The sequence below is a fragment of the Symphalangus syndactylus genome, chromosome 17 (genome assembly GCF_028878055.3).
Source record: "Symphalangus syndactylus isolate Jambi chromosome 17, NHGRI_mSymSyn1-v2.1_pri, whole genome shotgun sequence".
NCBI lineage: Eukaryota > Metazoa > Chordata > Mammalia > Primates > Hylobatidae > Symphalangus > Symphalangus syndactylus.
Genome location: NC_072439.2, coordinates 85,885,989 through 85,912,452, shown reverse-complemented (window position 1 = coordinate 85,912,452; position 26,464 = coordinate 85,885,989). Strand labels below are relative to the sequence as shown.

At 51.8% G+C, this 26,464-nt stretch overlaps 3 protein-coding genes and 1 long non-coding RNA gene across 9 annotated transcripts in view; 1 reads left to right on the top strand and 3 right to left on the bottom strand.

The window, feature by feature from the left end:
• The window catches only part of LOC134732853 (uncharacterized), a 34,433-nt gene extending 30,102 nt beyond the window's left edge, over positions 1-4,331 (bottom strand). The window contains exon 1 of the mRNA XM_063619969.1: positions 4,244-4,331. Coding sequence (XP_063476039.1) covers positions 4,244-4,331 — 88 coding nt within the window. The remainder of the gene's footprint in view (positions 1-4,243) is intronic.
• A 1,650-nt stretch (positions 4,332-5,981) lies between these two features.
• Positions 5,982-14,336, bottom strand: ABCF3 (ATP binding cassette subfamily F member 3). 4 transcript variants are annotated; one of them, XM_063621882.1, is made up of 21 exons: positions 14,183-14,336; positions 13,803-13,950; positions 13,582-13,661; positions 13,029-13,075; positions 12,711-12,808; positions 12,489-12,611; positions 12,065-12,331; positions 11,662-11,742; positions 11,518-11,577; positions 11,363-11,419; positions 11,230-11,252; positions 11,064-11,119; positions 10,749-10,949; positions 10,575-10,651; positions 9,464-9,508; positions 9,252-9,384; positions 7,752-7,840; positions 7,549-7,640; positions 7,203-7,335; positions 6,984-7,071; positions 5,982-6,896 (listed from the first exon to the last, which is right to left on the bottom strand). In XM_063621882.1, the coding sequence occupies exons 1-21, from the start codon at positions 14,253-14,255 to the stop codon at positions 6,738-6,740; spliced, it is 2,130 nt and encodes a 709-aa protein (XP_063477952.1). In that variant the 5' UTR covers positions 14,256-14,336; the 3' UTR covers positions 5,982-6,737. The 4 variants fall into 4 exon arrangements, with proteins under 4 accessions (XP_063477952.1, XP_063477954.1, XP_063477955.1 ...); XM_063621884.1 differs by having other exon boundaries at positions 13,821-13,950; positions 14,183-14,334; XM_063621885.1 differs by having other exon boundaries at positions 13,803-13,855; positions 14,190-14,323.
• Positions 14,337-14,392: 56 nt separating this feature from the next.
• On the top strand, positions 14,393-15,066 carry LOC134733154 (uncharacterized). Its single transcript, XR_010116681.1, has 2 exons — positions 14,393-14,527; positions 14,663-15,066. It is a non-coding gene; the product is annotated as an uncharacterized lncRNA (long non-coding RNA).
• Positions 15,067-16,337: 1,271 nt separating this feature from the next.
• AP2M1 (adaptor related protein complex 2 subunit mu 1) lies at positions 16,338-26,014 on the bottom strand. Of its 3 annotated transcripts, XM_063621900.1 has the most exons (12): positions 25,855-25,989; positions 23,740-23,856; positions 21,667-21,932; positions 20,137-20,219; positions 19,740-19,745; positions 19,406-19,541; positions 19,164-19,305; positions 18,572-18,691; positions 18,338-18,473; positions 18,137-18,234; positions 17,557-17,668; positions 16,338-16,949 (listed from the first exon to the last, which is right to left on the bottom strand). In XM_063621900.1, the coding sequence occupies exons 2-12, from the start codon at positions 23,811-23,813 to the stop codon at positions 16,815-16,817; spliced, it is 1,308 nt and encodes a 435-aa protein (XP_063477970.1). In that variant the 5' UTR covers positions 23,814-23,856; positions 25,855-25,989; the 3' UTR covers positions 16,338-16,814. The 3 variants fall into 3 exon arrangements, with proteins under 3 accessions (XP_063477970.1, XP_063477972.1, XP_063477969.1); XM_063621902.1 differs by lacking the exon at positions 19,740-19,745 and having other exon boundaries at positions 25,855-26,014; XM_063621899.1 differs by lacking the exon at positions 19,740-19,745 and having other exon boundaries at positions 19,155-19,305.
• Between the last annotated feature and the right edge of the window lie 450 nt (positions 26,015-26,464).

The window sequence follows — 26,464 nt, the reverse complement described above, 5'->3', positions numbered from 1 at the left end:
ACCTCTGCCTCCCGGGTTCAGGCGATTCTCGTGCCTCAGCCTCCCAAGTAGCTGAGATTACAGGCGCCCACCGCCACGCCTGGCTTTTGAGAGGACCAAAAGAAAAGATTCCAAGGCCAGGTGCGGTGGCTCACGCCTGTAATCCCAGCACTTTGGGAAGCTGAGGCAGGTGGATCACTTGAGCAAAGGAGTTTGAGACCAGCCTAGCCAACATGGCGAAACTCCGTCTCCACTAAAAATTAAAAAAAGTTAGCTGGGTGTGGTGGTGCACACCTATAATCCCAGCTACCTGGCAGGCTGAGGCATGAGAATCTCTTGAATCCAGGAGACGGAGGTTGCAGTGAGCTAAGATAGAGCCACTATACTCCAGCCAGACTGGGCAACAGAATGAGACTGTCTAAAAAAAAAAAAAAAAAAAAAAACTTGGGAAAGCATTCCCCAGTGTTAAAAATGCTGTAGTATGGGCTGACGAATATTTATTCTAATTTAGGGTTTCACAGGTTTCTCTATATACAGTAAAACAGAAATCACTTCCAAACTATCTATTTATTTAACATACAGAAAAAAGAAACCTAGAATTACTGACAGGGCATGATCTATACATATTATTAGAACGGGCTTCAATTGCATGGTGATTTCTGCCTCATGCCATGGGAATCAGTGGGTGCCAGGCAGAGCCTCATGTGGCACTCCTATGTGCACGCTTTTTTTTTTCCCTCACATCTGAGCAGCCAGAGTACATGCTTACTTATTTTTTATTTTTTGAGACGGAGTCTCGCTCTGTCACCCAGGCTGGAGTGCAGTGGCACAATCTTGGCTCACTGCAACCTTGGCCTCCTGGGTTCAAGCGATTCTCCTGCCTCAGCCTCCTGAGTAGCTGGGATTACAGGTGCCCACCACCACGCCCAGTTAATTTTTTATATTTTTAATAGAGACGTAGTTTCACGACGTTGGCCAGGCTGGTCTCGAACTCCCAAACTCAAGTGATCTGCCCGCCTCGGCCTCCCAAAGTGCTGAGATTAGAGGCATGAGCCTGGCCTTATTTTTTAGAGACAGAGACTTGCTCTGTTGCCCAGGCTGGATGAGGTGGTGAGATCATAGCTCACCGCAGCCTTGGGCTCAAGTGGCCCCCCTGCCCCTGCCTCCTTGAATAGCTGGGACTAGAGTTCTGCACCACCACATCCAGCTACACGCATGCTTTCTGATGCCTGGTTCAGTAGACATGGAGGCTATGGGGGCTGTCTTGGGGTGATCATCCTGAGGATGGCCTGGAATATTTATGTGCACGTGTGTAAGCATGTGTCTCAAGGAGGCTCTAGGCTGCTGACCCCCGAGCCAGCTCTCTCCTTATGAAATAACACCTCTTAGATCCATTAAGACTTTACAAAAATTTTTATTCTGTTTACACAGGACCTTGTCTCATTCAATCCTTCCAATTACCGCAAGAAGCAGGCAAGACAAACTATTATGTCCATTTTATGGGTTAGAATGATTTACTCCAAGAGAGGTGCACTTGCCTAAGACCATCAGCTGTAGAGCTGGGCTAATCCCAGTGCATGACTCTTCCATGAATTGTGTGTTAATTACTTACTTATTGAGACAGGGTCTTGCTCTGTCCCCCAGGCTATAGTACAGTGGCATGATCACAGCTCACTGCAGCCTCAACCTCCTGGGCTGAAGTGATCCTCCCACCTCAGCCCCACAAGTAACTGGGACTACATGCACACACCACCACATCTGGCTAATTTTTGTATTTTTTTTAGAGACGAGGTTTTGCCATGTTGCCCAGGCTGGTCTTGAACTCCTGGGCTCAAGTGATCTGCTCACCTTGGCCTTCCAAAGTGCTGAGATTACAGGTGTGAGCTACCGTGCCCAGCCCCATTTATTTCACGAACAACTAACTACTCACTGAGCCCTTAGCATGTGTCAGCCACTGTCCCAGGAACTCCTACTCACTGGCTTGCTCTCCTGAGAGAATTGTGTTCAAGCCCCCTGCCCCTGCCACTAAGGACGAGTTTTAAGTGATGGAATTAACAAGCCATGACTCTTCTGCACATTAAGAGGCAGGTGGCAGCACAGTGTGGCAGTTAAGAGCTGTGCTCCTCAGCTGGGCGTGGTGGCTCACACCTGTAATCCCAGCACTTTGGGAAACCAAGGCGAGCGGATCACCTGAGGTCAGGAGTTTGAGATTAGCCTGGCCAATATGGTGAATCTCTGTCTCTACTAAAAATACAAAAATTAGCTGGGCATGGTGGCGCACGCCTGTAGTCCCAGCTACTTGGGGTGCTAAGGAAGGAGAATCGCTTGAACCCGGGAGGTGGAGGTTGCAGTGAGCCAAGATCTCGCCATTGCACTCCAGCGTGGCGACAGAGTGAGACTCTGTCTTGAAAAAAAAAAAAAAAAAGTCAGCTGGGGTGGTGGCACACGCCTGTAATCCCAACTACTGGGGAGGGTGAGGCAGGAGAATCCCTTGAAGCTGGGAGGTGGAGGTTGCAGTGAGCCAAGATTGAGCTACTGCACCTCCAGCCTAGGCATCAGCAAGACTGTCTCTCTCTCTCATAAACACACACACACACACACACACACACACACACACACGAAAAAAGAAAAAAAGAAAAAAAAAGAGCTGTGCTCCAGAGTCAGACTGGCCTTGAGTCCCAGCCCTGCCATCCAGTATGTCAATTCCCTGTATTTCCTCATGTACAAAACAAGGGTATAATTATGCCAGTCATATAGGGCTGTTGTAAGGATTGACTGAGTTAATATAGGTAACGCAATTACAACCCTGCCATTACACAGTAAGAGCCCAGTAAATATGAACTGTTACGATTTTAAAGTTCCTTAGCATTGTCTTGAAACAAGAGGAAGTTAAAACAAAACAAAACAAAGGCCCTGGCCGAGCATGGTGGCTCACACTGGTAATTCCAGCACCATGGGAGGCCAAGACAAGTGGATCACTCGAGGCTAGGATTTCAAGACCAGCCTAGGCAACATAGTGAGACCCTGTCTCTACAAAAAAATTTAAAAATTAGCAGGGCATGATGGTGCATGCCTGTGGTCCCAGCTACTGGAGTCTCAGGCTGCAGTGAGCTATAATTTTGCCATCACACTCTAGCCAGAGCCACAGAGTCAGATCCTGTCTCAAAAAAAAAAAAAAAAAGGCTCTTTTAAGGTTGGGCGTGGTGGCTGACACCTGTAATCCCAGCACTTTGGGAGGCCGAGGTGGGCAGATCACCTGAGGTCAGGAGTTTGAGACCAGCCTGGCCAACATGGTGAAACTCTGTCTCTACTAAAAATACAAAAATTAGCCAGGTGTGGTGGCAGGCGCCTGTAATCCCAGCTACTCAGGAGGTTGAGGCAGGAGAATCTCTTGAACCTGGGAGACAGAGGTTGCAGTGAGCTGAGATCGCGCCACTGCACTCCAGCCTGGGTGACAGAGTGAGACTCCATCTCAAAAAACAAAGTCCTCTCCCAAGGCCATGCTCCTGGTGGCAGCTGGCACCCAAATGCTGAGCACTTGAGCAGAATGGAAGCCTGACCACCTGCCCTGACTTAGAATAACTCTGCAGGGCTAAGCCGGCGGAGGTGCACACCGGGCTTGCATTGCTGCTCAACCTCTCCCTCTGCTCCAGTCTGTCTCCTGGGCCTGCTTTCCTGGATGCTGATCCCAGGAGCAACCACAATAAATGCGCTGCATGTTGGCCTCTCCAAGCCGCTTCCCAGGGAACCCAACCTGTGACAGGCACAGCAAGATGCAGAGATGAGTAAGCCACGGTCTGGCCTTCAAGAATGTCAAGGCCAAGTGGGAACTGCAATCTCATGCAGCTCGCTGGGGTGAGCACGAAGTACAATGAAGCCCAGCTGGAGGGGCTGGAATTGAGGGAGTCCAGGCCCTACTGGGTACCAGCCAGGTTGCCTGCGAAGGTGTTGGTGAGTGTAGTCTGGCCAGGAGAAACAGGGAGCCCAGGATTTCAGTGAAGATTCTGTGGACTGAGGCCTAATGTCAGCAGAGCAGCTCCAGAGTCAGCAGCTGTGGAAAGACAGCCCCCCAGCTAAGTGGGGTTTGCGAGTGAAGAGGGGGCTGCCGTGATGCGCAGTCCAGAGCAAGCAGGAGTGATCTCCCACTCTTCCACGCCAGGTTCCTCTCTCTCCCTTCTCTGTCCTGTGCTTTCCAAGATGGAGCTGGCTGACACCTTGTTTTCCATCCTTCAAACCAACTATCTTCTGCTGACTCCCCTCTCACCTCCAAAAGCTAGGCCTTTCTCAGCTGCTCCAGTTCCTTGATCCCGCCTCTCTGAAGTCCTGCAGCACAGGCTCGTATTGCCATACATGCAGGATGCTCACACGACTTTCACGGAATCATAAAATTGGAAGCCACCCCGGAGGCCCACTGCCTCCTACCTCAGGGAGGGCCCTTCTCTACAGCCTGGCAGGGCCAAACAGTCCCACTGACTGGGAACTCTCAGAAGACAGCCTGAGCTAGTCAAGCTTTCCTTCCTTTGAGCCCAAACTGATCTATCTCTGGAGTCACTGACTGAAATATCACTTCTTTTCCCATATGATAGTCCTTCAAATCAGATGGTCACACAAGAGTCAGTTTTTTGAGTGCTGATGTATTGTTCTTGTCAGCAAATCCTCACAACAATCCTATAAAGAAACCAAGAAGGTGCTCAGAAATGTTGAGGAATTTGCTGTGGTTACCTTCTGCTACCAGCTGTGGTTATTTCTGTTACCAGCAATAGAGCTGAGATCTGGTATTTGCCTCCAACTCCAGTGCTCTTGAAGCACAAAAGCAGATTTGGCATCACAGAACCCTCCAGATGCATTCCCAAGGACTCTAAGGAGTTGAGAGAACTTCTATAGGGTTCCCCACTGGTGAGGGGCTCAGAGGCTGAAAGCCTGGCAAGCAGGCAGGCACGACCCTATAATGGATGGCTCCCTGACGCACCCACCTGCAGGTATGAAGTTGGAAGAGAATTATGAGGGCTGTGAGCAAGCTCTCTGGAGTGCTGAGCTAAAGGTGCCCATGGCCACAGACATGGGAGAAAGGATGCCAAGGAGGCAGGCACATCAGTGGTCCTTCTGCCAGCTTCACCAGTCCACACAGCCTTGCTGCCTTTATCTTGCTTTAACCCCCGAAACAGGGCTCTCTCCCCGGCGACCCGTACCATGCTACCCTCAGCAGCTCAGAGTTAAGATTTTTTGGTCAATCTTTTTTTTTTTTTTTTTTCTTGAGACGGAGTCTCGCTCTGTCATCCAGGCTGGAGTGCAATGGCATGATTTCAGCTTACTGCAACCTCCGCCTCCCAGGTTCAAGCTATTCTCCTGCCTCAGCCTCTCAAGTAGCTGGGACTACAGGCATGTGCCACCACACCTGGCTAATTTTTGTATTTTTAGTAGAGACGGGGCCTCCCTATGTTGGCCTGGCTGGTTTTGAACTCCTGACCTCAGGTGACCTGCCCACCTCGGCCTCCCAAAGTGCTGGGATTACAGGCGTGAGCCACTGCTCCTGGCCTGGTTGAGCTTTTTGACTACAATCTGCATGAAGGCAGCAAGTCCTTTCTGCTGACTGGTTCCTTTGTTGTCACTGAGAGCAAAGCAATATGTCTGTTTTATTTTTTTTTTTGAGAGAAGTGGTTTTGCTGTTTCCCAGGCTGGCCTCAAACTCCTGGGCTCAAGCAATCCTCCCACCTTGGCCTCCCCAATAGCTGGGACTACAGGTGTGCACCACTGTGCTCAGCTCAAATGTCTCTATTTTAATGTCCTCTGCATAACAATTACATAAAACAGCTAACTCCTCAAGAAATAATATTTATAAATGATACTACCTGTTCAACATCTCTCCCCTCTTAAAGATTGCTTAATTTGAAAACAAAGTGTTCTACGTCTTCCTGTTAGACCCTGTCCTAAATTCCCTGTTTCCCAGGCCCCTCCTGTATGGTTAGAGGAAATATAAAGAGCATGCAATCACCCAAGCAAAGTGAGAACAAAGACAGTTTCTCTTCAGCGCTGAGTCTAGGGAGCAGAGAAGCAGGGCAAGCCGGAGCCAGATACCACTGGAGAAAGCAGCTGGCCACGTGTGAGGCCAGGTTACAGAATCAGTTCAACTGCCCATCAGTGGGGGCTGCGATGGCAGAACCCAAGACCCCTTCAGCTGAGGCTGAGCCCAGGCTAGGGCTAACAGCACCGCAATGATGCCAATACACTGCCCTTCATTCCACTGGCTCAGCCCACCCCAAGGTCAGGCAGGCAGATGACCTCCATGCCCCAGCAGCTTGACAATGTCTCTTCTAGATGCAAGGCTGGTGCTGCCATTGCTTCCTCCACGTGACGGATACAAGTGCCATAGGAAAACGCCAATCCGAGAGTCCACAGCCCTCAATAGGAGGCAACCACTGCCCAGGGAGCAGCAGACATGAGGCAAAGGAGACGCGGGGAGAGATTTAATTTACATAGCAGCCACTTGGGGTCCAGTCAGAGCTGGGGAAGTAGGGGAATCTATAACCCCAGAGGGTACCCCCAAGATCCCCACCCCCCGGGAGACCAGTCCTCACCAACCCTTGGATGGGGCTCCCAAGGTTGTGCAGAAGATGCTCCAGTCAAAAGGAGAGAGACATTTGGGAATAAGGCTGTCCCCAAGTCGGGGTAAGTCCACGGCCTGGAGCGGTGGCCTGCGTGGTGGCCCAGGGGTCTGAGAGCCCAGTCCATGTCCTGGGCGAGTCCTCAGCCTGGTGGCCCTAGAGGAAGCCTTCGCGGCGGAACTGCTCCTGGAGGAGGGCGCGGTACTGGTCAAACCCTCCTTCCACCCGGGTAACGCCGCCTCCTTCGCACACCCACAACTCCCGGCACACCAGCCTGATAAAGCGCTCATCGTGGGACACCAGAATCACACCACCCTGAAAGACAGGAGAGCAGGAGGTGCTCAGGGGGACACAAGAGGCACCGAGGCCTGGGAGGAGTGGTCAGGGTGGAGGCACACTCACCCGGAAATTGGTGAGGGCACGGCCCAGGGCCTCGATGGTCTCCATGTCCAGGTGGTTTGTGGGTTCATCCAGAATGTAGAAGTTGGGGCTGGAAGGCAGAACCCAGGAAAGTGGGCAGTGAAGGGGTGTGGTGAGAGAAAATAAAGCCTTCTGATACAGTGTTCTACTGGGCAAGGAGGGGAAATGGGAGGAGAAGAGCTCTGGAAAATGAGGCCTCACCAGGGCATAGTCATCTGAGCAAAGGCCACTCGGCTCTTCTGGCCCCCAGATAAGCTGGCAACAGGGCGCATGGCCAGTTCTCCCGAGATGCCATAGCGACCCAGCTGGTGACGGTACTCCTCCTCAGGCCGCCCTGGAAAAAGACTCCCCAGATCAGGTGGCTTCTTGGCCCAACACCCTCCCTGTGCCCTCCAGCCACGCCTCCAAGTCCCCATGTCCCCATGTCCTTCCATCTAGGCTTGGGAGGGCTACTCTGCACTCACCCCAAGGTAGGCCTAGCTGCCGGGGTCAGTCTCAGCCCTCTTTCCCCCACTCAAACTCTTCCCCACTCAAATCCCTAACTCACCAGGAAACTTGCGCGCCAGCAGTTCCACAGCACTGACGTTTAGGTCCAGCTGCTCCACATGGTGCTGGCTGAAATAGCCAATCTTCAGATTCCTGCAGGCAGAAACCGAGGTGGAAAAGCAAAGGCAATGGCCATGAAGGAGCACAGGCAGCATGGGTGCCTGCAAATGTTCTCATGGGGGCAGGGGTGGGGGTGGGCCTGACCTGTGAGCGTGTCTGATGCCCCGAACAGGTGCCAGGTCCCCCAAAAGCAGCTTCAGCATGGTAGACTTCCCGGCCCCATTCTCTCCAACCTTAAGAAACGTGAAAATGTCATACAGTGTGTGCCAGAAAAATAAATACTGTATGTTCTCACTCATATGTGGGCACTAAAAAATGTCGAGCACATAGAAGTAGAGGGCAGAGTTGTGGTTACTAGAGGCTGGGAAGGATAAGGGGGGAGGAGGGGAACTGAGAGAGGGGTTTGGGAGAGGTTGGTTAACTGAAACAAATGCAGCTAGATAGGAGGAATGGAGGAGTAAGTTCTAGGGTTCTACAGCACTGCAGGGATGCTACAGTTCACAATGATTGACGGTACATTTTCAAAAAGCTAGAAGATTTTGAATGTTCCCAACATAAAGTGATAAATGTTTATGGTGAATATGCTAATTACCCTGATTTGATCATTACGCATTGTATACATGTATGGAAATATCACTCTGTACCCCATAAATATGTGCAATTATGTATCAATAAAAAGAGCACTGCTGTGTGTAACACAGAAGAGAAGGAAATTAGAAGGGGTCCCAGGCAGTCCCCAGTCCCAATGACTCCTTCAACAACCAAAAAAATATTTTTAAGGACTCTAGCTGGGCACGGTGGCTCACGCCTGTAATCCCAGCACTTTGGGAGGCTGAGGCAGGCAGATCATTTGAAGTCAGGAGTTTGAGACCAGCCTGGCCAATATGGTGAAACCCCGTCTCTACTAAAAATACAAAAATTAGACAGGCAGATCACTTGAGGTCAGTAGTTTGAGACCAGCCTGGCCAACATGGTGAAACCCCGTCTCTGCTAAAAATACAAAAAATTAGCTGGGCATGGTGGCAGGTACCTGTAATCTCAGCTACTTGTGAGGCTGAGGGAGAACTGTTTGAACCCGGGAGGCAAAAGTTGCAGTGAGCCAAGGTCGTGCCATTGCACTCCAGCCTGGGCAACAGGGCGGGACTGTCTCCAAAAAAAAAAAAAAAAGAACTCTACAGAAAAATACATATACTAGTGGGAGCAATACTTAAGTATTTGCTAAGTGCTGGGGACTTACTTCTCCCAAGAACCAAGTGAGGTAGACGTCAGTGCCATCCTAAGGATTAGGAAGCTGCTTGGTAACCAAGCTAGGAAATGCCATAGTCAAGATCTGAAGTCTGACCCTGAAGCCCATGCTCTCTCCTCAATGTCTCAAGGTTTAGAAAACTCAGAACCGGGACCAATAAGGTAAAGCACTGCTTTAAGTATTTTTAAAACACTCTACACCAGGCTCTTCCTCCCTGAAGAACAGCGCCGTGCGGCCACAGGACAGGGCTAGTGTAAGTCCTGCAAAGTCCTTAGCCCGGGCCCTCACTCCTGTTCCATGGACCTCGTCCCTTTACAGCCTGAGGATCTGAGCCAATCTACACCACACACTGAGACAGGAGCGTCCCAGCTCACAGCACAGAGAAACAGCAGCCATACCACACAGATTCGAGACTCGAGATCAGCAGACACGGAGAGGCGACTGAAGATGACGTGCTTCGGATCGTAGTAGAAATCCACCTCATCTAGCTGCAGAATTGGCGGCGAGAACTTCTCAAACCCATCAGGAAACCTGCAGGAGGTACGGGTGAGGATGTGGGAGCAGCTGGAAGCAAGCAATTCCCCACCAGCCCCACTGGCCCAGCACTTACTTCATTACGACCTCTGATTCCTTGTCCACAGGCTTCAGCTCAGGCCTGGGGGAAGAGATGAGGTAGACTAGATTTATGACTTAAAAACATAACTTCCTGCACAAGTAATATATGTTCAGAGAAAACTTAGAAAGGGCTTGTACTCCTACCACTCAGGTATCATTACTTTAGAGTACACTCTTCTCGTTTACTGTATGCTAAAAAATAGAATTAGGCTTTTTGTGACTTTTTACCCCCAGTTACTATATGGTGATATGTTTCCATGTCGCAAACATCTAAGCCTTATGATTTTAAGCTTCCTGCCAGCACTTATAGAAAGGGCACTTCAAGATTAAACTCCCAATGCACATTATCATTAGTTATTAAGGAAATGCAAATCAAAACCACAATGAGCTATCACTTCACAGCCACTGGGATGGCTAAAACTAAAAAAAAAAAACACAGCCAATAACAGTGTTGCCAAATACATGGAGAAACTGGAACTCTCATTCCTTGTTGGTAGGAATGTAAAATGATGTTGTTGCTTTAAAAAACAGGTTGACCGTTCCTCAAAACATTAATTTGGAATAACCAGGTAACCCAGCAATTCTAGGTACGCATCCAAGCAAGCTGAAAACATTATGTCCACACAAAAATTTGTACACCAATGTTCACAGCAATATTATTCATAATAACCCAAATGGAAACAACCCAAATGTCCCCTAATGACTCAATAAACAAAATGCTGTATATCCACACAATAGAATATTATCCAGCCACGAAAAGAAATGAAGCTCTGACGTGCGCTACAACATGGATGAGCCTCACACATGATGCCAGGTGAAAGACGCCAGGCACAAAGGTCACATATTGTATGATTCCATTTATATGAATCGCCCAGAATAAGCAGATACATAGAAGCAGAAACAAAGTAAATTAGTGGTTGCCAGGTGCTAGTCAAGATTAGCCCTCCAAGAACAGCGTGGAATACTCTGGCTCCCAGCAGAGGAGGAAGTCACCGTTGGCTTCTAGTGAAGGGGAGACCTAGAATGGTAGGGCAAGGGTGGCCTGCAAATGAGGAAGGAGACGAAGAGAACAGGGGTCAGGGCCTGGCCGGGGATGCTGTACTCACAGCTTCTCCAGCATCTTGAGTTTACTCTGCACTTGAGAGGCCCTGTTGGCATTGTAGCGAAACCGGTCAATGAAAACCTGCAGGTGGAGGAGTGCAGGCATTGGTCAAACTCCCCCACTATCCCCCACTCTGGATCCCCTGGGATGGGACCCCCAGCCCTGCCTGGCCCCACACCTGGATGTGCTGGCGATACTGCTGCTGCGCCTCGTATTCACGCTGCTGGTTGAGCAGCCGCTCCTGCTTACTCTTGATGAAGGTCTCAAAGTCTCCCCGGTAACCATCTAGCCGCTGGCTGTGCAGGTGGATGATGTCTGTGGCGATGGCATTCAAGAAGTTGCGGTCGTGGGAGACGACTAGGATTGTGGAGGGCCACGTCTGAGGGGGTCACAGGACAGCAGGCCCAGTTTGGGAGGGCAGTCAGTTCTCAGGCCCCCAGGTATCTTGGAGGCCGACTTTCCCCAACCCACTCCAGCACCCACAGGCACTCACCTGCAGGTAATTCTCCAGCCACAGGATGGCCCTGACATCCAGCATGTTTGTAGGTTCTGGAGAAGCAGGGGAGCACACACTTGGGATTGAAGGGCTGGAGAACTAGGAACTTGGATGCTACCACCCCTGCCCGTCCTAATGTCAGGGTGCCCCATTTCAAACTCACCATCTAACAGCAGAAGATCTGGCCTATGAAAAAGAATACATGGCCTGAGGTTTTGGGTCAGCAACTCATGCCACCTCCCAAGAGCTAAGATCAATCTTCCATAGGGCTTCATACACTGGCCCAGAAGACTCACCTAGCAAAGAGGGCCCGGGCCAGGGCCAGCCTCATCCTCCAGCCACCTGAGAACTCCCTAAAGAATGATGGAGCCACATTGGGGTGGGTGTTCATCAGGGCAGGAAGGGGCTCAGACAATAGGGTTCAAAGCCAAGAATGGCAAGGGTCACTCACCGGGTGGGCTGCTGCTGCATTTTAGGGGTAAAGCCAAGCCCAGCGAGAATGACTGATGCCCTAGCAGAGAAGAAATTGAAGAACTCAGTTGGAACAGTCCACAGAAGGGAAAGGAAATCTGTAGTGAGGGGGAGCTTTAAATACCTGGCAGGTGCCTTGTCAGCCTCAATCTCCTCCAGTTTGGCATAGATTTCTGCCAGCTCTGCAGCTTCAGAGCCCTCCGCCCTGGAGGGAGGAGAAACAGTAATTGGCCTAAGTGGGGGCAGTCTAGGAGGATGTCCTGCACCCTATACCGCTGGAAAGGCCATTGGCTACCTTGTGGCTGGAAGAGGAAGAGAATACAGGAAGGGTTTGCACGGTGCTCATTACCTTGGGCACTATGGAAATGGGCACTGTGGAAAGAACAAGGGCTTCTCAGTCCCAGAGTGCCAAGTTCTAAGCTCTGCTGATTACTAGGATGGACATGCAAATTATGGATTGTTCCAGGATGGCAGGCACTCTGTAAGCGACAGCGGCTGCTAGTCACTCCCTAGCCGGGAGCCCTCACCTGCCAGCAGCAATCTGGGCACTGAGCTCCCGCTCCCGCCGTAGCAAATCCTCTCGCACACTGTCACTCTCCAGCACACTCTGCAGGGCAGGAGTGTCATCTCCAGCAACCTCTTGCTCAACGTGCAGCAGGGAAATGTGGGCTGGAACCCGCAGACTCCGGGTGGCCAGCATCTTCAGTAACGTTGTCTTCCCCAACCCATTCCGCCCCACCAGCCCATAACGGCGGCCCCATGCCAGGTTCACATCCGCTCCAGCCAGCAGTACTCTGCGGGAGTGGAGAAAGGAGACCAAAGATGCTCTAGAAATAGGTGCACAGCAAGTTTAACGACAAACCTAACATTGTCTGTAGCCCCGTTTCACCTCTCCAAATTGTCCTCTAATTAGAAAAAGAAAGCCAACCCCTGCCACCACTATTCCCTCACCTATCGCCAAAAGACACATCAAAGTTCTCAATTCGCACATCATAGGATTTGTTCTTGCCAGATGATTCCAACCGACTCTCCTTTCTGCTGCCTGCCTGGCTGGCTGATGCCTCTTCTAAGACTCTTTAAAGGGAGAAATGGACAGCTCTTAGTGCTCCCCACCACCTTCTGTCCAGGCAAAAACTGCTCTGCTCTCTTCTGAGCCATGCTTCCCCCACTCACAGAGGGTTGCTGGTCTTGAGCGTGTCCTTCTCTGAGCGCTTCTCCTGCTTTGCCTTAAGTCGAGCCTCGGCCTTCTCTAACTTCTTTGCATTCACTGTCTAAGGGTCCAAACACATCCACTTCACTCTAGGGTGTAGGCTCAGAAAGGAACCCCAAGAGAGAACATCTCGAGTAAACCCTCTTAACTTACCCATGATGAACAGACTCAAAGGCTCAGGAAAAGACATAGTCAGAAATCCCCCAGAAAGATACTCCAATTAGACAGTCAACTCCCAACCCCATCACAGACAGTCCCCTCCCTTGCTTCCTCCTCCTCACCGAGGACTGTTCCCTCTTTAGCAGTCCTGGAAGTTTGGTTCCACAGTCTGTAAGCGATAAGAAAAGCAGTCACCTTCTCCCTGAGGGAAGGGAAACTAACACTTTGAGTGACTAATATGAACCAGGCACAGACACAGACGTTTTCTACAAAGCCTTATAATACTGCAGATAGATGGCTATTATCTTCCCTGCATTAAAAAAAAAAAAAACTCACGTAAAGGATACACAGGCATGGACGAGGCTGGGGACAGATAACCAACTCTTATAAGATCATGCAGCTGGTTAGTAAGTTGCAAAATTAGGGGTGAAAGCAAGTCTGTCCAGCTCCAGGCTCTTATGCTTCCTACTATACCCAAGAGTTGGGAGGGAGAACCCTCCAACCTCCTCCCCACCCCCATTATGGGCTCTTCTGCCCTTGGTAAAGACATCAACTAGCTCCTACAAACCTTGTCCTGTGGAAAAGACGTAGGAGCCCTAAGCTGCAGGGAGCAGATGGTTGGGGGTGGAGAAAAGCACAGGAGGAGCAGTTAGTTCAACCTCCCCTCACTCTCACCGTAGTTCTCTGTTATCTTTGACAACTGGATAGGGGCGTCCAGTAGCACCTGGCTATTTCCCTGGCTTTGTGGCTCAGCCCTATGTGGGTAGGGATAGAAAGCGCAGAGTTAGGAGTTGAGGGAAAAGCTCTATGGCCATCAGATCTTCTTCCCCCACCTCTTGTCTCCAGACCGTTCGCCGTCCCTTCGCCCCCATCAACCCCTACTCCCTGGCACATACAGACGCAGAGTGTTGTACATGCGCTGGCACACGGCCCTGATGCCCGCGTCATCCTTGCTGTCCCCGGACACCTCTTGCAATAGTTCCCCTACAGCTTCCACCAGGTCATCCACAGACTCGAAGTCCGCGCTGCCGCTGTGCAAGACGCCTGGGCAGGGCGTGGTAGAACGAGGAAGGTATCGGGTAGGGTGGCCACACAAGCAGAAGCAGTTTCAGTCTCCAGACAGAGGCCCCAGTCCAGGCTCCAGACCCAACCAGCCCCCGGGACAAGAGGTCATGCAGAGGAGAGGCCTGGCAACAGTCCCGGGCACGACGCTCGCTTAGACTTTCCCCCGGCCTCCACTTCGGTCTCCCCAGCCGGCCGATTCAGTTCTGCTTACCCGTCACGTAGTCGAAGACTTGTCCGTCAATTTCGGGGAACTCGCTCCGCAGGATTTCAGCGCAAGTCGCCATGTTCCACTCAGGAACCCGCCCGCGCAGTCGCTGTGAGACCCCGGCCTAGGCCCGCCCCCGGCCCTGCCCCCGAAATCTCGCCCTTCCTTGCAAGGCGCATGTGTAGCGGTGACGCAAGAAAGGAGCGGAGTGCGCGGACACCGGTGGGCGGGGCGAGCGGGGTCTTGCGGAGAGGCGCCGAGCCTGCGCCGGAGCCGCGCTCTCTGCGCGTGCGCGACGCCTTGTCTGCTGAAAGATTAGCCACATGTGGGGTTCTCGCTGCCTTCTGGGAGGTGGAGTTCCGGGAGCGAGGGGGTGGGACGAGGGCTGGGAGCTGAAGGTTTATCAGGGCCGCGAGGCACCGGTGGTCTGGCGAGTGGGAGCCTCCCAAGAGGCAGGCGGCTGATAAAGTACTTTGGCTTTGCCAGGTTTTATACGCTCCCTCGAAGCGCGTCGGTTGCTGCTGCGTACCCAGCCAGGCCCATTTTGGAGCCCGCCCAGAGCTTTGCTGACTCACGCCGGTCCCTGACTCTCAGAAGCCCACTGCTCAGTGCTTTGCTTTCGCGGGTCCCCAGACCCTACGGGCTCCTGAGCCTGATGGCCAGCGCCACCCGCCTCCCCGCCGCGACCGCCTTTTCACTGTATAATTCAGCCGACCTTTGTGAATTAAGCCCATTCAGTTCTTCCACCACCCCAGGGCACGACCAAATCCACCGCCAAAGGGCAAGAAAGCCGGGACAACGTGGCCTGTATAAATTATTCCCTGCCTACACCCAGAGCAGACTTCCCTGCACTCAGCAAATGCCAATAAAAGGCTATTTCCTTTCACCGATTCCCTCAGGAAGTTAGGAATTTCCTCCAAAATGATGCTACTGCTTTATATTTAACGTGAATATTCCTCCAATTGGTCTCTAAAAGTGGCACCGAAAATTACATTATTACCCATTCATCCCTTTGGATTAAACATTGCTATCATGAGGAATCAATCCCGATATTGAACCATTTTACAGGAAATACAGGTAAAGAGGAATATGTTAAGTGACTTCATGGGGACAACAGGCAAATTCTGATGGGGGAAACTACAGAACTCTGGTTTCTTCGACAAAATTGCAAGACCTGAAGGGAAACATCGATTTTTAAAATGTGAGAAGCATTAACCAACCACAGTGGACCTTATCTGGAAAAGTCTGATTAAGACACCTGGATGTGATATTAAGGAACTGGCCACGCAGTGATCATAGTTGAAGTTGGGTGATGAGACATGGAGATTCATTATGTTCTTTTTTTTTTTTAATTTGAGAAGGAGTTTCGCTCTTGTTGCCCAGGCTGGAGTGCAATGGTGCGATCTTGGCTAACCACAGCCTCCACCTCCTGGGTTCAAGCGATTCTCCTGCCTCAGCCCCGGAATAGCTGGGATTACCGGCGTGCACCACCACACCTGGCTAATTTTGTAATTTTAGTAGAGACGGGGTTTCTCCATGTTGGTCAGGCTGGTCTCGAACTCCGGACCTCAGGTGATCCACCCACCTCGGCTTCCCAAAGTGCTGGGATTATAGGTGTGAGCCACCGCGCCCGGTCCATTATATTATTCTACTTGCAAATCTTTCCTCCTACCACCCACTCAGCAAGATTTGGGAAGCCTGGGTAAATGATGGAATTAAAAGGTCAATTTCTTAGGATGACTACAAGACCAAATGTAAACTTCACTTAATCTATGCTTAATCTAATTAGAAAACATCTGCCTAAGAATTAGAGAAAGAGCTGGGTGCTGTGGTGGTGCGTGCTTGTAATCCCAGCTACTCCAGAGGCTGAGGCAGGTAAGATCTCTTGAGCCTAGGAGTCCGAGGACCAGGGGGAATAAAAAGGAGCTAGAGAAAGAATCTACCCCCAGGGGCTGGGGCTGCTTGCCCTTGAGGCTTTCTTAGAGGAGCCAGGAAACCTGGGCCCAAAACCCACAAGGATAAGGGCTTGGATGGCCCAGGAGGGGTCTAATGGGGACAAGGCAAGGAAAGAGCCTTTAGAGTATTCAGAACAGAAAACTGCGGGGAGAGCAACACCAGTTCCCTCCCCATGTAGCTCCCACATCAACACTAAGCCAGCAACTCCACTCTACAGAGTTTATTGGGTTTGTAACTGGACGAAGTCACACGTGTACAAAATGAAGCTCACACTATCCCAAAGCAGAGTAGGGACTGAGGCCGGGGATCCGTTACTGGCCTTTGGGGGAGCTCTGAGGTGAGGGGCAACCAACCCTCCCACACCAGAGCTGTGGCCACAGGGGTGGGAAGGAAAGGGAACCCACCTGGCTTTGGTCACAGAACTCAGAGCCTGGTACTAGGCCAGGACAGACAGGTGGATGGGAGAGCAGGAGCCTCAGAACTCCCCCGCCCAGGGAGCCCAGGGGCTGCTCCACTGGTCCCACTTGCAATGTGCTTGGCCCAGACCTAGACTCAGGGGCTGGTGCAAAGGGAAGGCAGCAAAGCAGGAGGGAGGGGACACTGATGTGTGGTGGGGGAGGGAGCGGCACCTGGACCTGTGGAGGAGGGTGGCTGGGGAGGTGGGCTAGCTGCCTAGAAGCAGCTAGCAGCGAGTTTCATAAATGCCACTGCGGCCAATGTAGCGCACCCATTTGATGACATCATGGTCGCTGTAGTTCAGCTTCGGTTCAAACACCTTCAAGTAGCGCACCTTGAGGCCAGAGGGCGCGAATGGCACCTGGGCAAGGACAGCTCATTAGAAATGTGGCCTTCCTTTTACAGCCGCTCTCCTCTGGGAACTCCTGTTGCCCTGCCCTACTTCATCTCTACTACAGGTGTTTGAATGGCTGGGGTCCTGAAAGAAGCGGGGGTGGTGTGGGATCCTCTAAGAAGTGACTAAAGAAGAAAGCCCTACCTGTGACACCTTGAATCAGTTCCTTTAATCAGCAGGGACAGCAACCAAAGAACTGCTTTAGAACATACTTATCCTGCTCAATATTATGAACTTAAAAATAAGGTGAAGAAAATTATGTCTAACATGCGCAAGGCAAAGTCAGCCCATTATCCTGTCTGTAAGTAAACTTTGTCTTACCTGGCATTTAAACAATCTAAGTTTTTTGAAAGAACTGTGTTAGGACAAGCCGAGAGAAGTAAAAGATTTGCCTCATTACGAATAGTAATTTCTACTAAGAGGCTTGAAAGGGGAAGAATGGATCTATGAGTTAAAGCCAGTTCTTTCTAGGCCTCAGTTTCCTCACCTCTAAGGTGCAGCGGTTTATCGGAATGATCTCTAAGGGCTTTTCCAGCATACCCTGGCATGACCCTAGGCCCCTCCTCTGCCATACCTCAAAGTTCATGGAAATGGGGGGTCGAGCCCATTTCTTCTTGTCGTTGGTAGGCAGAAGCTCAATCTCTGCGCTGATCTGCGATTCCTTCATGCCTGCCATGCGCTTGATCCTGGGAACACAGGGACAATGGGCAGCCCATTGTGGCTTGGAGGAGTTTCAAGGGCAATTTCAAGCAAGGAGAGAGCCCAGGAGCTTGCAGGAGGTGGCAGAACAAGAAGTGGTCAGGACCCTACTAACCACTTGCTATGGAACCTTGGGTCTACTTCTTTAGAACAGGACTCAGTTTCTGCCTAGACACTTGGGCATGCTATCGTTTGCTTTGTCTGCTTCACAGATACATTACAAGGGCAAGCAGGGAAATGCCAAAGCATCTTAAAAAATAAGCACGTGCATGAACCCAAATGCAGGCGTGTACATACTCACACGGAGGTATAAAGACTGACAGTACAAGCAGAGGCTCCTAGAAAAGCAAACAGGCACGCTCCCCCACCCCTCATTCAGAAGGATCAAAGCAGAAAACAAGAGGGTATACTGGGATCTTGAGCCCTAATGTGGCCTAATGAAGGAAAGGACTCACTTCCACACGATGGCATTCTCGCTGGCCTTGTACTTGGCCTTCCCCTTCATGCAGATCACCTGCACTCCGCTTGTGTTCAGCGGGGTTGGGATCCTCACCTAGAAGTGACACACCTGTCAGGGAACTCTGTCAAGCTGTGACATGAGCTGCCTTTATTCCTAGGGACAAGTTCTTCCTCCTCCCTGAGCCCCTTGTCCTCACCTCAATCTTCTGAGCCAGCAGTGAGGGTTTAAAGTTGGACTTGATGACCACCTTGACCTCCAGTTTGGTGCGTCCCACTTCTCGCACTAGCGGGATCACCCGGAAGGGAAGGATGATGTCCTTGGTTGTGCGATACCTTAAGGGATGGGAAGCAAGGTTACCAAAGAGCTGACCCACTTCCTCTCCCCAATCTCTGCTAGCAGCACTGGCTGCCTCCTCACACCCCAATGGCACCTCATAAGCTCAAACTCTCCATCTGGCGGGATAAAGCTGATGCTGCGTTCAGAGTCAAACTTGCTGAGTCGCACACACTGGTGGAAGGTGCAGTCATCAATGGCAATTGATTGCTTCCCGCTGCAAGCAGGGGCAGAAGAGGAGGTCTCATTGGTACAGGAGAATGACAGGTGTCACGCTGGGAGACCACTCCACCCCAGGCTAGCACCAGAGACTATGAAAAGCTGCTAGAATGCAGCTTTGTGACTCAGAGATCTGCCCCAGAGCTTGGGATGAGAGGGAAGCCTTGCAAGCTCATCTCTTGGGGCTCCTTCTGCTCGGGACCTGGGGGTTTCAGGCACACTGGGCAGAGGCTGTCAGTATGTACAGAAAAGGCCTTGGTCCTAGGGACCAAACAAAGGAGCTTGCTCTCTGAGGACGATCCCCTCATCTCGCTTAGCACTAATGTCAAGAGCGAACAGCCAGGCTTACCGTCAGGAACAGAGTTTGCAATTACAGTGGGAATGAAATCCAGAAGAAACTTGTGGTTCACTAGACCCCACTGAGCCCTCCAAGGGACACCCTTTCCCACCAGCTCTCCTGCCTCAGGCACCTCTTGCTTGTTTCATCAGCTGTGCCTTTGCCCTGCTTTTCAATAACAATCTTGTCATTCATCCCAAACTTGCATTCAGGCATGCCACTCAGGTAGCTCTTCATCACCACCCGGCCCGACACATGGGCACTCAGCACCTGCCCTGGTGATGGAACAGATAAATGGGGAGCAGTGGAGTCAGGCAGGCAGGCCCAGGATCCTGCCCTGGGCCCCCTCCAACTTTGTCGTGAGAGGGACCTCACCTTGTGGGGACATGAGCAGGTTCACACTCTCCAGCACATCCAGGAAGAGCTCATTCCGGCGATACTTGATACCCTCTCGCCGCCAGCCAATCTGCCCAGTCACCTGGCTGGTGATCTGTGACTGCTCTTCTTTTGTCTACATGGGGCCAGAAACAAACAGCAATGGCCTCACTCCTCTCTCCCTTTAATCATCCTGTCTCTATCCCCACTCCACTCGCATTCCCCCTCCCTTCTAGTCCCCACCTGTAATCCATTTTCCCCTATAAGCCCCAAAGGGCAGGGCCTGGAGAAACAAAGCAAAGCTGCAAGGGTAGAAGCTAAGGGAAGAGCTTACCTGATGCTGGAGGCCGCAGGGCCAACGAGGTGCCCACATGAAGCAGCAACGGAGACAGAAAAGGAGGAGAAAGCTATGAGGCTTGGATCCTAGAGGAGAGGGCCCAAGCTCTCCTCCTGAGGAACACCAGGCCTCAAGACCAGGCCTCCTCCCCCACCCCTCAGTGCAAAAGGAAACTGCTTGAGCTGTATTCCTGGTAATAGAGATGCTGAATTGGCTGCTTCTGCAGTGGGAGGACCACACGGAGCAAAATAGGCCTGCAATCATGGCAGGAGGCTCAGGCCAGCACTTCCTGTCATGGGAGGGCTCATGAGTCAGCTCAGACAAGGCTCAAGGGCCAGCTGAGATGAAGGGAGATTGGACTCCACCCTGACTATAGTCTGCACAATTCAAGTACCTGACTCTTGATGCCCTGCTGCGTGATGAAGGTTTTCAGCGCGCCTGTCTCGGAATTCTGTGGGTAGCCAAAGTCTAGAATCTCTGCAAAAAGAAGGGAACCATCAGCCCCCGGACAGAGCTTCTTCATTCCAGTCCCTACTTGGGCCTACACATCTGACCGGCACAGCTCCCAAAAACCATGTGGGATCATCCGCAACAAAGTCTTCTAGCTTTGTAGCATTTATTCTGTGATTTGCGCTTTACAGGAAAACAATTCAAATGTTTGATTTTTTTCAAATAGATAAATCAAGGCCAGGTGCAGTGGCTCATGCCTGTAATCCCAACACTTCGGGAGGCCAAGGTGGGAGAATCACTTGAGCCCAGGAGTTCAAGACCAGCCTAGGCAACATAGCGAGACCCAGCTCTACAAAAAATAGTCAAAATGAGCCAAGCATGGTGGCATGTGCCTATGGTCCCAGCTACTCAGGAGGCTAAGGCTGGAGGATTGCTTGAGCCTAGGAGGTCGAGGCTTCAGTAAGCTGTGATTGCACCACTGCACTCAGCATAGGTGACAAGAGCAAGACCCTGTCTCAAAAAAAAAAAAAAAATCAATAGAAGATTCACACGGCTAACTTGGCGAAACATGAAGAATACAACAGACAAACCAACCAACCAACTCAGTGACAACAAAACAGGTCTACCCTGGAGTCATACTCTAATTTTTTCTATTTTCCTCCCTTTCTGATCCTTTATCCCACTTTCTTTTTCTTCCTCTTCCTTCTCCCTCTTCTTTGTCAAATAGAGGATTGAGTTATTATCACTGATCCATATAAAGTCCCTCTCTCATTTATTTTAACTCCCACCCCCCATTTCTATTCCCCGACTTCCCATGTGCAACCTTCCTAATATGTTTGATACGCATCTTTTTGTTTGTATGTATTTTTAGAAAATGTTTATTGTTTTTGTATGCAAAAAAATTAACAAAAAAAAAAAGTAAAAAAAAAAAAAAAAAGAAGATTCACACGGCCAGTGGGTGGCAAGTCAAGAAGGTTTGAGCCGTTTTCTCTAGAAAATAGACATTGGGAAGGTGGAAGTATTCACCTTCTCCTAGATCACACTCTACAGAGAAACAGATAACAGTGCACCCCAAGAGGCTTGTAATATCTCATTCTCCCCTAGGCTCTGAAGCAGCTGCTGAGATGGAAAACTGGGTAGATAGTTAGTGAACTAAGGTCCAAGCCACAGAAGAAAGAGGATGAATACAGGAGGCTCAGCCACCAAACCTGAGTCAGGTTCCTAGCCCCTTGGAAGACCAAAACTTCCCCTCTCCACCTGCTGGCCTATTTCTGTGTTCTACTTCAGACCAGCCTTTAGGTCTGGATGTGAACTGGCCTTCTGAGGGGCATAGAGATCCTAGCCCAAGAGACCAGATACTCAGGAAAGAAAGTTCAGAGTACCAGAGCCTCGGACCTACACCCACCTTCAGGCTAGGCCCAGCCTGGTTCTTTCCCACCCTAGGCCTGCTGCCATGCCAGCCCGCCAGCCTCACCATCCAGCAGCTCATATATGAGCACAAAATTGTTCTTGATATTTTCCTCGCTGATCTTGCCAAAGTAGGCAGCCATCACGTCACACATCTTATAGAGGAATTCGAAGACCATGGCAGCGTTGACATTCTGCTTGGTGACTGCTGCCAGCCAAATGTTGGACCGCTTAACGTGGAAGAAGCTGGTGCGAGCAATGTTGGTGACGGGGCTGCGCACCTGCTGCCGGGCATGGATAACATTGACCCGAAAGGCATCCACTGCATTCCTCCTGAGGGAAAAGAGTGCATAGGGCCTGCTCAGCACCCAGGTCAACCTTACCCCACGAGGATCAACCACAGCTGCTAACAGCCCCACCCTCCTTTCTGCAGAAGTCGGACACACACACTCTAAAGAAAGCCAATGCCTAAACCACTGGGGTGGTTCCCTTCTTATGACTCCCTGTGGAGGCATGGGAAGAGTGCCTGAGCTGGGCTAGTGTCTAAAGGCCACAAGAAATAGGGAAGTCAACTATTAAGGCTGATGTAACCTTAATAAAGTGAGGTTCATCAGGTTTAGAGACAGATATTCTTGACTCCCAGGGCTGGCCCTAATTTCTGAGCTTCATCTAGCTTCCCCCGTAAGCTCTGAGGTCCAGGACAGAAAGAGACAGTGCTTCTCCAGTCCTCCCGCTAGTGATCCCACCAGTGGGGAGGGCCGACTCCTCCAGATGTTAGACAAAGCCAGCATGGCTTCAGAAGTCACAAAGGAGGGAGAAATACCAAGGGGCCATCGAACTGTGCTACCCATTCTTGCCCAGGATCCAACTCCAGAGCAAGTTGAGGGAATGAAAAAGGATGCAGGAAAACGATGGGGGCAGGCCCCCACCCACCTGTACCTGGGCAGCAGCTTGAGAGGCCGCTTACCTATTGCTACGGCAGCCAATGAGATGGGATGAGAGAAATGACGCCAGCAAGAAGAGGAGAGTGACAGCAACGAGAGAGAGGGTTAGACACACAACACACCGGGAGGGCAGCACACACTGTGAGGCGGAAGCAGACAAGACAGGCAAGGCGGCGTGTGACCTGGCCTTGGCTTGCCCGGTCCATCCAAGGCAGGAAGGGGCCGGGGGTGGGGGGTGTAGCCAGCCAGGTTCAGACAGGCCAGGCCTTGCCACAGCTGCAGCTCTAGCTCATGCCACACCACCAGCCAATGGACAAACACCCACAAGGGCCAAGCCAGCCCATCAGCCAGGGAGCCAAATGAGGAGCACTGCCACATGCCCATTCTGTGACTTTATCTCAAGCTCTCTGAGAAAGAAAAACAGGCAGCAGGAACCAGAGGAGCCTAATCTCATTAGCGCCTCGGAGGCTAGGATAGGTCCCCTCAGTCTGGAAGAACAAGGGCGTGCAAGGGAGCGCAGAATGAGAAGGCAGGCTGTGGCCCTGTGTGAAGGCCCAGGATATGGAGCCGCTCTGGGTCTACTCTGATAAACCAGAGAGGGTAGCATGGCTTCCCTGTCCTCCCACAGTGACCCAGAGAGTGCCTCACGCTTCCTCCCAGCCTCTCCCCAAGGAATGGCCCAGAGGAACTGAAGACAGCTGAGTCAGCAGCCTGACAACTCCTGAGAATGGGAGCAGGAGAGGATTGGGCAGCCTGGAGAGGCTTTCAATAGAATCCAGTGAAGGCGTTTGATATGAGAAGGGCTTCTGAGAGCAAGGCTTAGGTGGATTAGTGCCTCCAGCCTGGCCACTAACCCCACCCACTGGAGACATTTCTCCTCCTCCTCCTCAAAGAAGGAATTCACCAGCCTGGGCAAAGGCACTCTAACTAGAGAAACAGGATGCAGGAAGGGAAGGAGTTCCTAAAGCTGTGGGACCATGCCATTCCACAGGTCCCACCTAGGGGCCGGCAGGCTGGCTGCCGGGCCAATACCACCAGACCTAATGGGAGCCAGGCTACACTAGCTGAGCTTCCAGGGTGCAGCCAGGGGTCAGGGTGGCCCAAGTCAAGCCAATGGCGGGAAAAGACCTAATCCTGCATGCTGGGACTGGGGGGCTGGAGTGGTGGGGCACAGCTCGCTCCGCCAGGGGACTCACCCGATGTCATCTCGGTAGACTCGGGAGATGAGCACCTCCCCCTTGTGATTATAGATGAATAAGCCTCCAATCATGGCGGCAGATCAGTCTCCGCAGCCCATCGCTCTGAGAACAGACCTAGGACAGGCGGAGGCGGGGTAAAAGAAGACCTCAGAATCCTTGCCAACATCCCCTGTGGAGCTGTGCAGGTCACTGGAGCTTTTTTCCTGACTCAACCCTTTAGCAAGTGACCCTGCAGCCCTCCCAGACACGCCCCTCCCCTCAGCCAGGCTCCAGTTCCTGTTTATTCCACACTAGATGGGAGAAAGAAACGGAGAGAGATTAGGCCCAGGATTCTAAGGCCATTTTGACCCTCCCTTTCCTGGGGCTGAGCATCAGTAACCCCCGCCCCCTCTCCCCAGCACTGAGCTCAGGAATGATCCTTTTCAGCCCCCTCTTGTGCAGACTCTCAGGCTCCCGCCAGTGAGTCACTAAGGCCTGCCTGCCTGCTTGCCTGCGGCTGCAGGAATGGCGGTAGGAATTATTCCAGTTGGTTCAGGCCTGGGGCCCCCAGGCATAACCTTTAGAGCATCCAGTCTCTTGGGCTCCACTACCCTTCAGAGAAGGTTGCAGGGCCTGAACTTCCGGCACTCTGCACTCTAATTCAGAGAATTCAAACATTCCAGGAAAGGGTGTAAGGAGAAGAGAAGGGAGCCCTTAGGCCCTAATGTGGACCCGGGAGTGTGGCTTAACCTCTTCCAGGCAGTGGAATAAGCAGGCAAAGGGCAAAGGAGGAAGGTCCTACTGCTGGCAGACTACACTTCCATCACTCGAGCTGCTTATTACAGTTATTTCTGATTACCACCCCCCTTTCAAAACGCTCTGGAATGCAATAAAAATAAGGACTGGGGGGTGGGGGTGGCGCAGGCTCATAAAATTAAGAAATCCTTCCATCTGAAATCGTGATTCCAGGCCCATGAAGTAACTCATTTCTGGCCTGGGTGCCTATAAGCAAGAGGCAGAGATGTCAGGATGCCTGAATTATCCAAATTATTTGGGTCAAATTAATTTAGACTGAGAAAAGGCATTAATTTGGTTTTAGATTTCCTGGATTAGCCCTGGTATTAATTTCACAGGGAGTACTTTAGAAGACTTTTCTAAACTGGGAAATAAAGCCTTTTCCTGTGGCTGTCAAGGTCTTCCAGAGGGGTGAGCGGTCTCTCAAGGTGGTGGACTCATCCCATCCCTCAGTCCCAAACAGGCTGGGAGACGAGATGCAAAATGGAGGTAGAGCCTGGGGCAAAGAACCAAGTCCACAGGTATCGACTGGTAGGTAGCGAAGGGCACCCGAGAACCAGAGGTGGGGCCTTGGGCAGGAATGGAACATTCAGTTAAGGGGAAAGGCCCGCACTGAAAGCCAGGCAGCGTCCTCAGGTGAGCCCACAGCAGCAAACTGGGCTGGCGGAGTGCACCTAAAGGCAAGAGTTTCCAGTATGGAAAAGGTCAAGGCTTTAAGAAGGAAAAACCGGCCGGGGGAATTGACAGTGGTGAATAAGGGAAAGCTGGGGAGACAGAGCCTGCTTGGGGTTCAGGTGCAGAGTAATGAGGGGGTGGTGGGCTTTTCGCCTTGGGGAGGACATTGTGGGAAAAGATGGTGCCATGGGGTGCGGGGGCTGTCACAGGTCTAAGGAAGAAGAGCCGCGGGGTGTCACTGAACTAAGAGGAGGGGGCGCCGCATGGTGTGAGACCTGTCACGGTGCAAGGCGGCGGCACAAGGGGGTGTCACTGTCCTACGAGACTGGGAAATTGTCCTTGCGCGGGGAGGTAGGGGGTTGGCACGATCCTAGGGAGGGGGCGCTGCGCAGCGTTCCTGTTCTGGGAGGATTCCAGGCGGTATCCCTCTCATGGGAGTCGCCAGGCGGGTCAGGTGGAGGGCACCGCTCCCCGCCAGCCCTGCAACCGCGCCCCAGGCGCCCCCGCCCCACCGTCAGCTAGCTCCCGGGTCTGAAGGCTGAAGCTACTCCCGGGTGTGGGCAGCTTTCCGCCAGCTCACTGCAGGGCAGCACAAAGCTGCGCGGCGAGGCAGACGACCCGCAGCGTCCTCCCCCACGCCATAAGGCCAGATCCCCGGCTCACCTGGTGTCCGCGGCCCCTGCTCTGCTGGCCTGGCCACTCTCTGGATCCCAAGATGTCCGCCCGCCCCCTGTTCGTCTGCCCGCTGCCTCGGCTTTCACCGCAGTGGCGGCGCCCCGCCCCGGCCCCGGCTGCGCGTGCGCGCCCACGTCTCGCGCCGACTACAAATCCCGTCAGGCCTCGCGGCCTCCTTGCTTGCAATTTGAAGCTCTCTAGGTTTAGCAAAACTACAACTACCGACTGCCTTCGAGAAACCGTCCCCGCCTTAGGAAGGGGTAGGCGTGGCCTTAGTCGGCCCTACCAGAAATACACATTCCAGCATACACCGCTCCACCCGCCTCATTTTTTTTTTTTTTTTTTTTTTTTTTTTTTCACTGAGCGCTCTGGGAATTGTAGTCCTTGCGCTTCCTCCTGTTCCTATTCGTGTTTTGGAGAGCTTTGGGATATTAATGCCATTTGTAGAAGCACATCTGTTAAGCCTTGGATTGCTGTAGGCCTTTTCTGTCTCCAGAGTCCCAGGACTGGCTGTCCTCACTTTACACACAAATAAATACAACTTGGCAGTATAAGTGTTTGTGCTGAATTTACTGTTTTCTAACACTGCCTCTGATTC

Excerpts from the sequence above, each read along its gene's own strand:
- ABCF3 (XM_063621882.1), bottom strand. The coding sequence starts at position 14,255 with ATGGCGACTTGCGCTGAAATCCTGCGGAGCGAGTTCCCCGAAATTGAC. Across the intron at positions 11,253-11,362 it reads GCCCGGGCCCTCTTTGCTAG|GCCAGATCTTCTGCTGTTAG; the intron begins GTGAGTCTTCTG and ends TCTTTTTCATAG. Across the intron at positions 7,336-7,548 it reads GCTGGCGCGCAAGTTTCCTG|GGCGGCCTGAGGAGGAGTAC; the intron begins GTGAGTTAGGGA and ends GTCTTTTTCCAG.
- AP2M1 (XM_063621899.1), bottom strand. The coding sequence starts at position 23,813 with ATGATTGGAGGCTTATTCATCTATAATCACAAGGGGGAGGTGCTCATC. Across the intron at positions 18,474-18,571 it reads GGAGAGTTTGAGCTTATGAG|GTATCGCACAACCAAGGACA; the intron begins GTGCCATTGGGG and ends CCATCCCTTAAG. Across the intron at positions 17,669-18,136 it reads GAGAATGCCATCGTGTGGAA|GATCAAGCGCATGGCAGGCA; the intron begins GTGAGTCCTTTC and ends CTGTGTTCCCAG.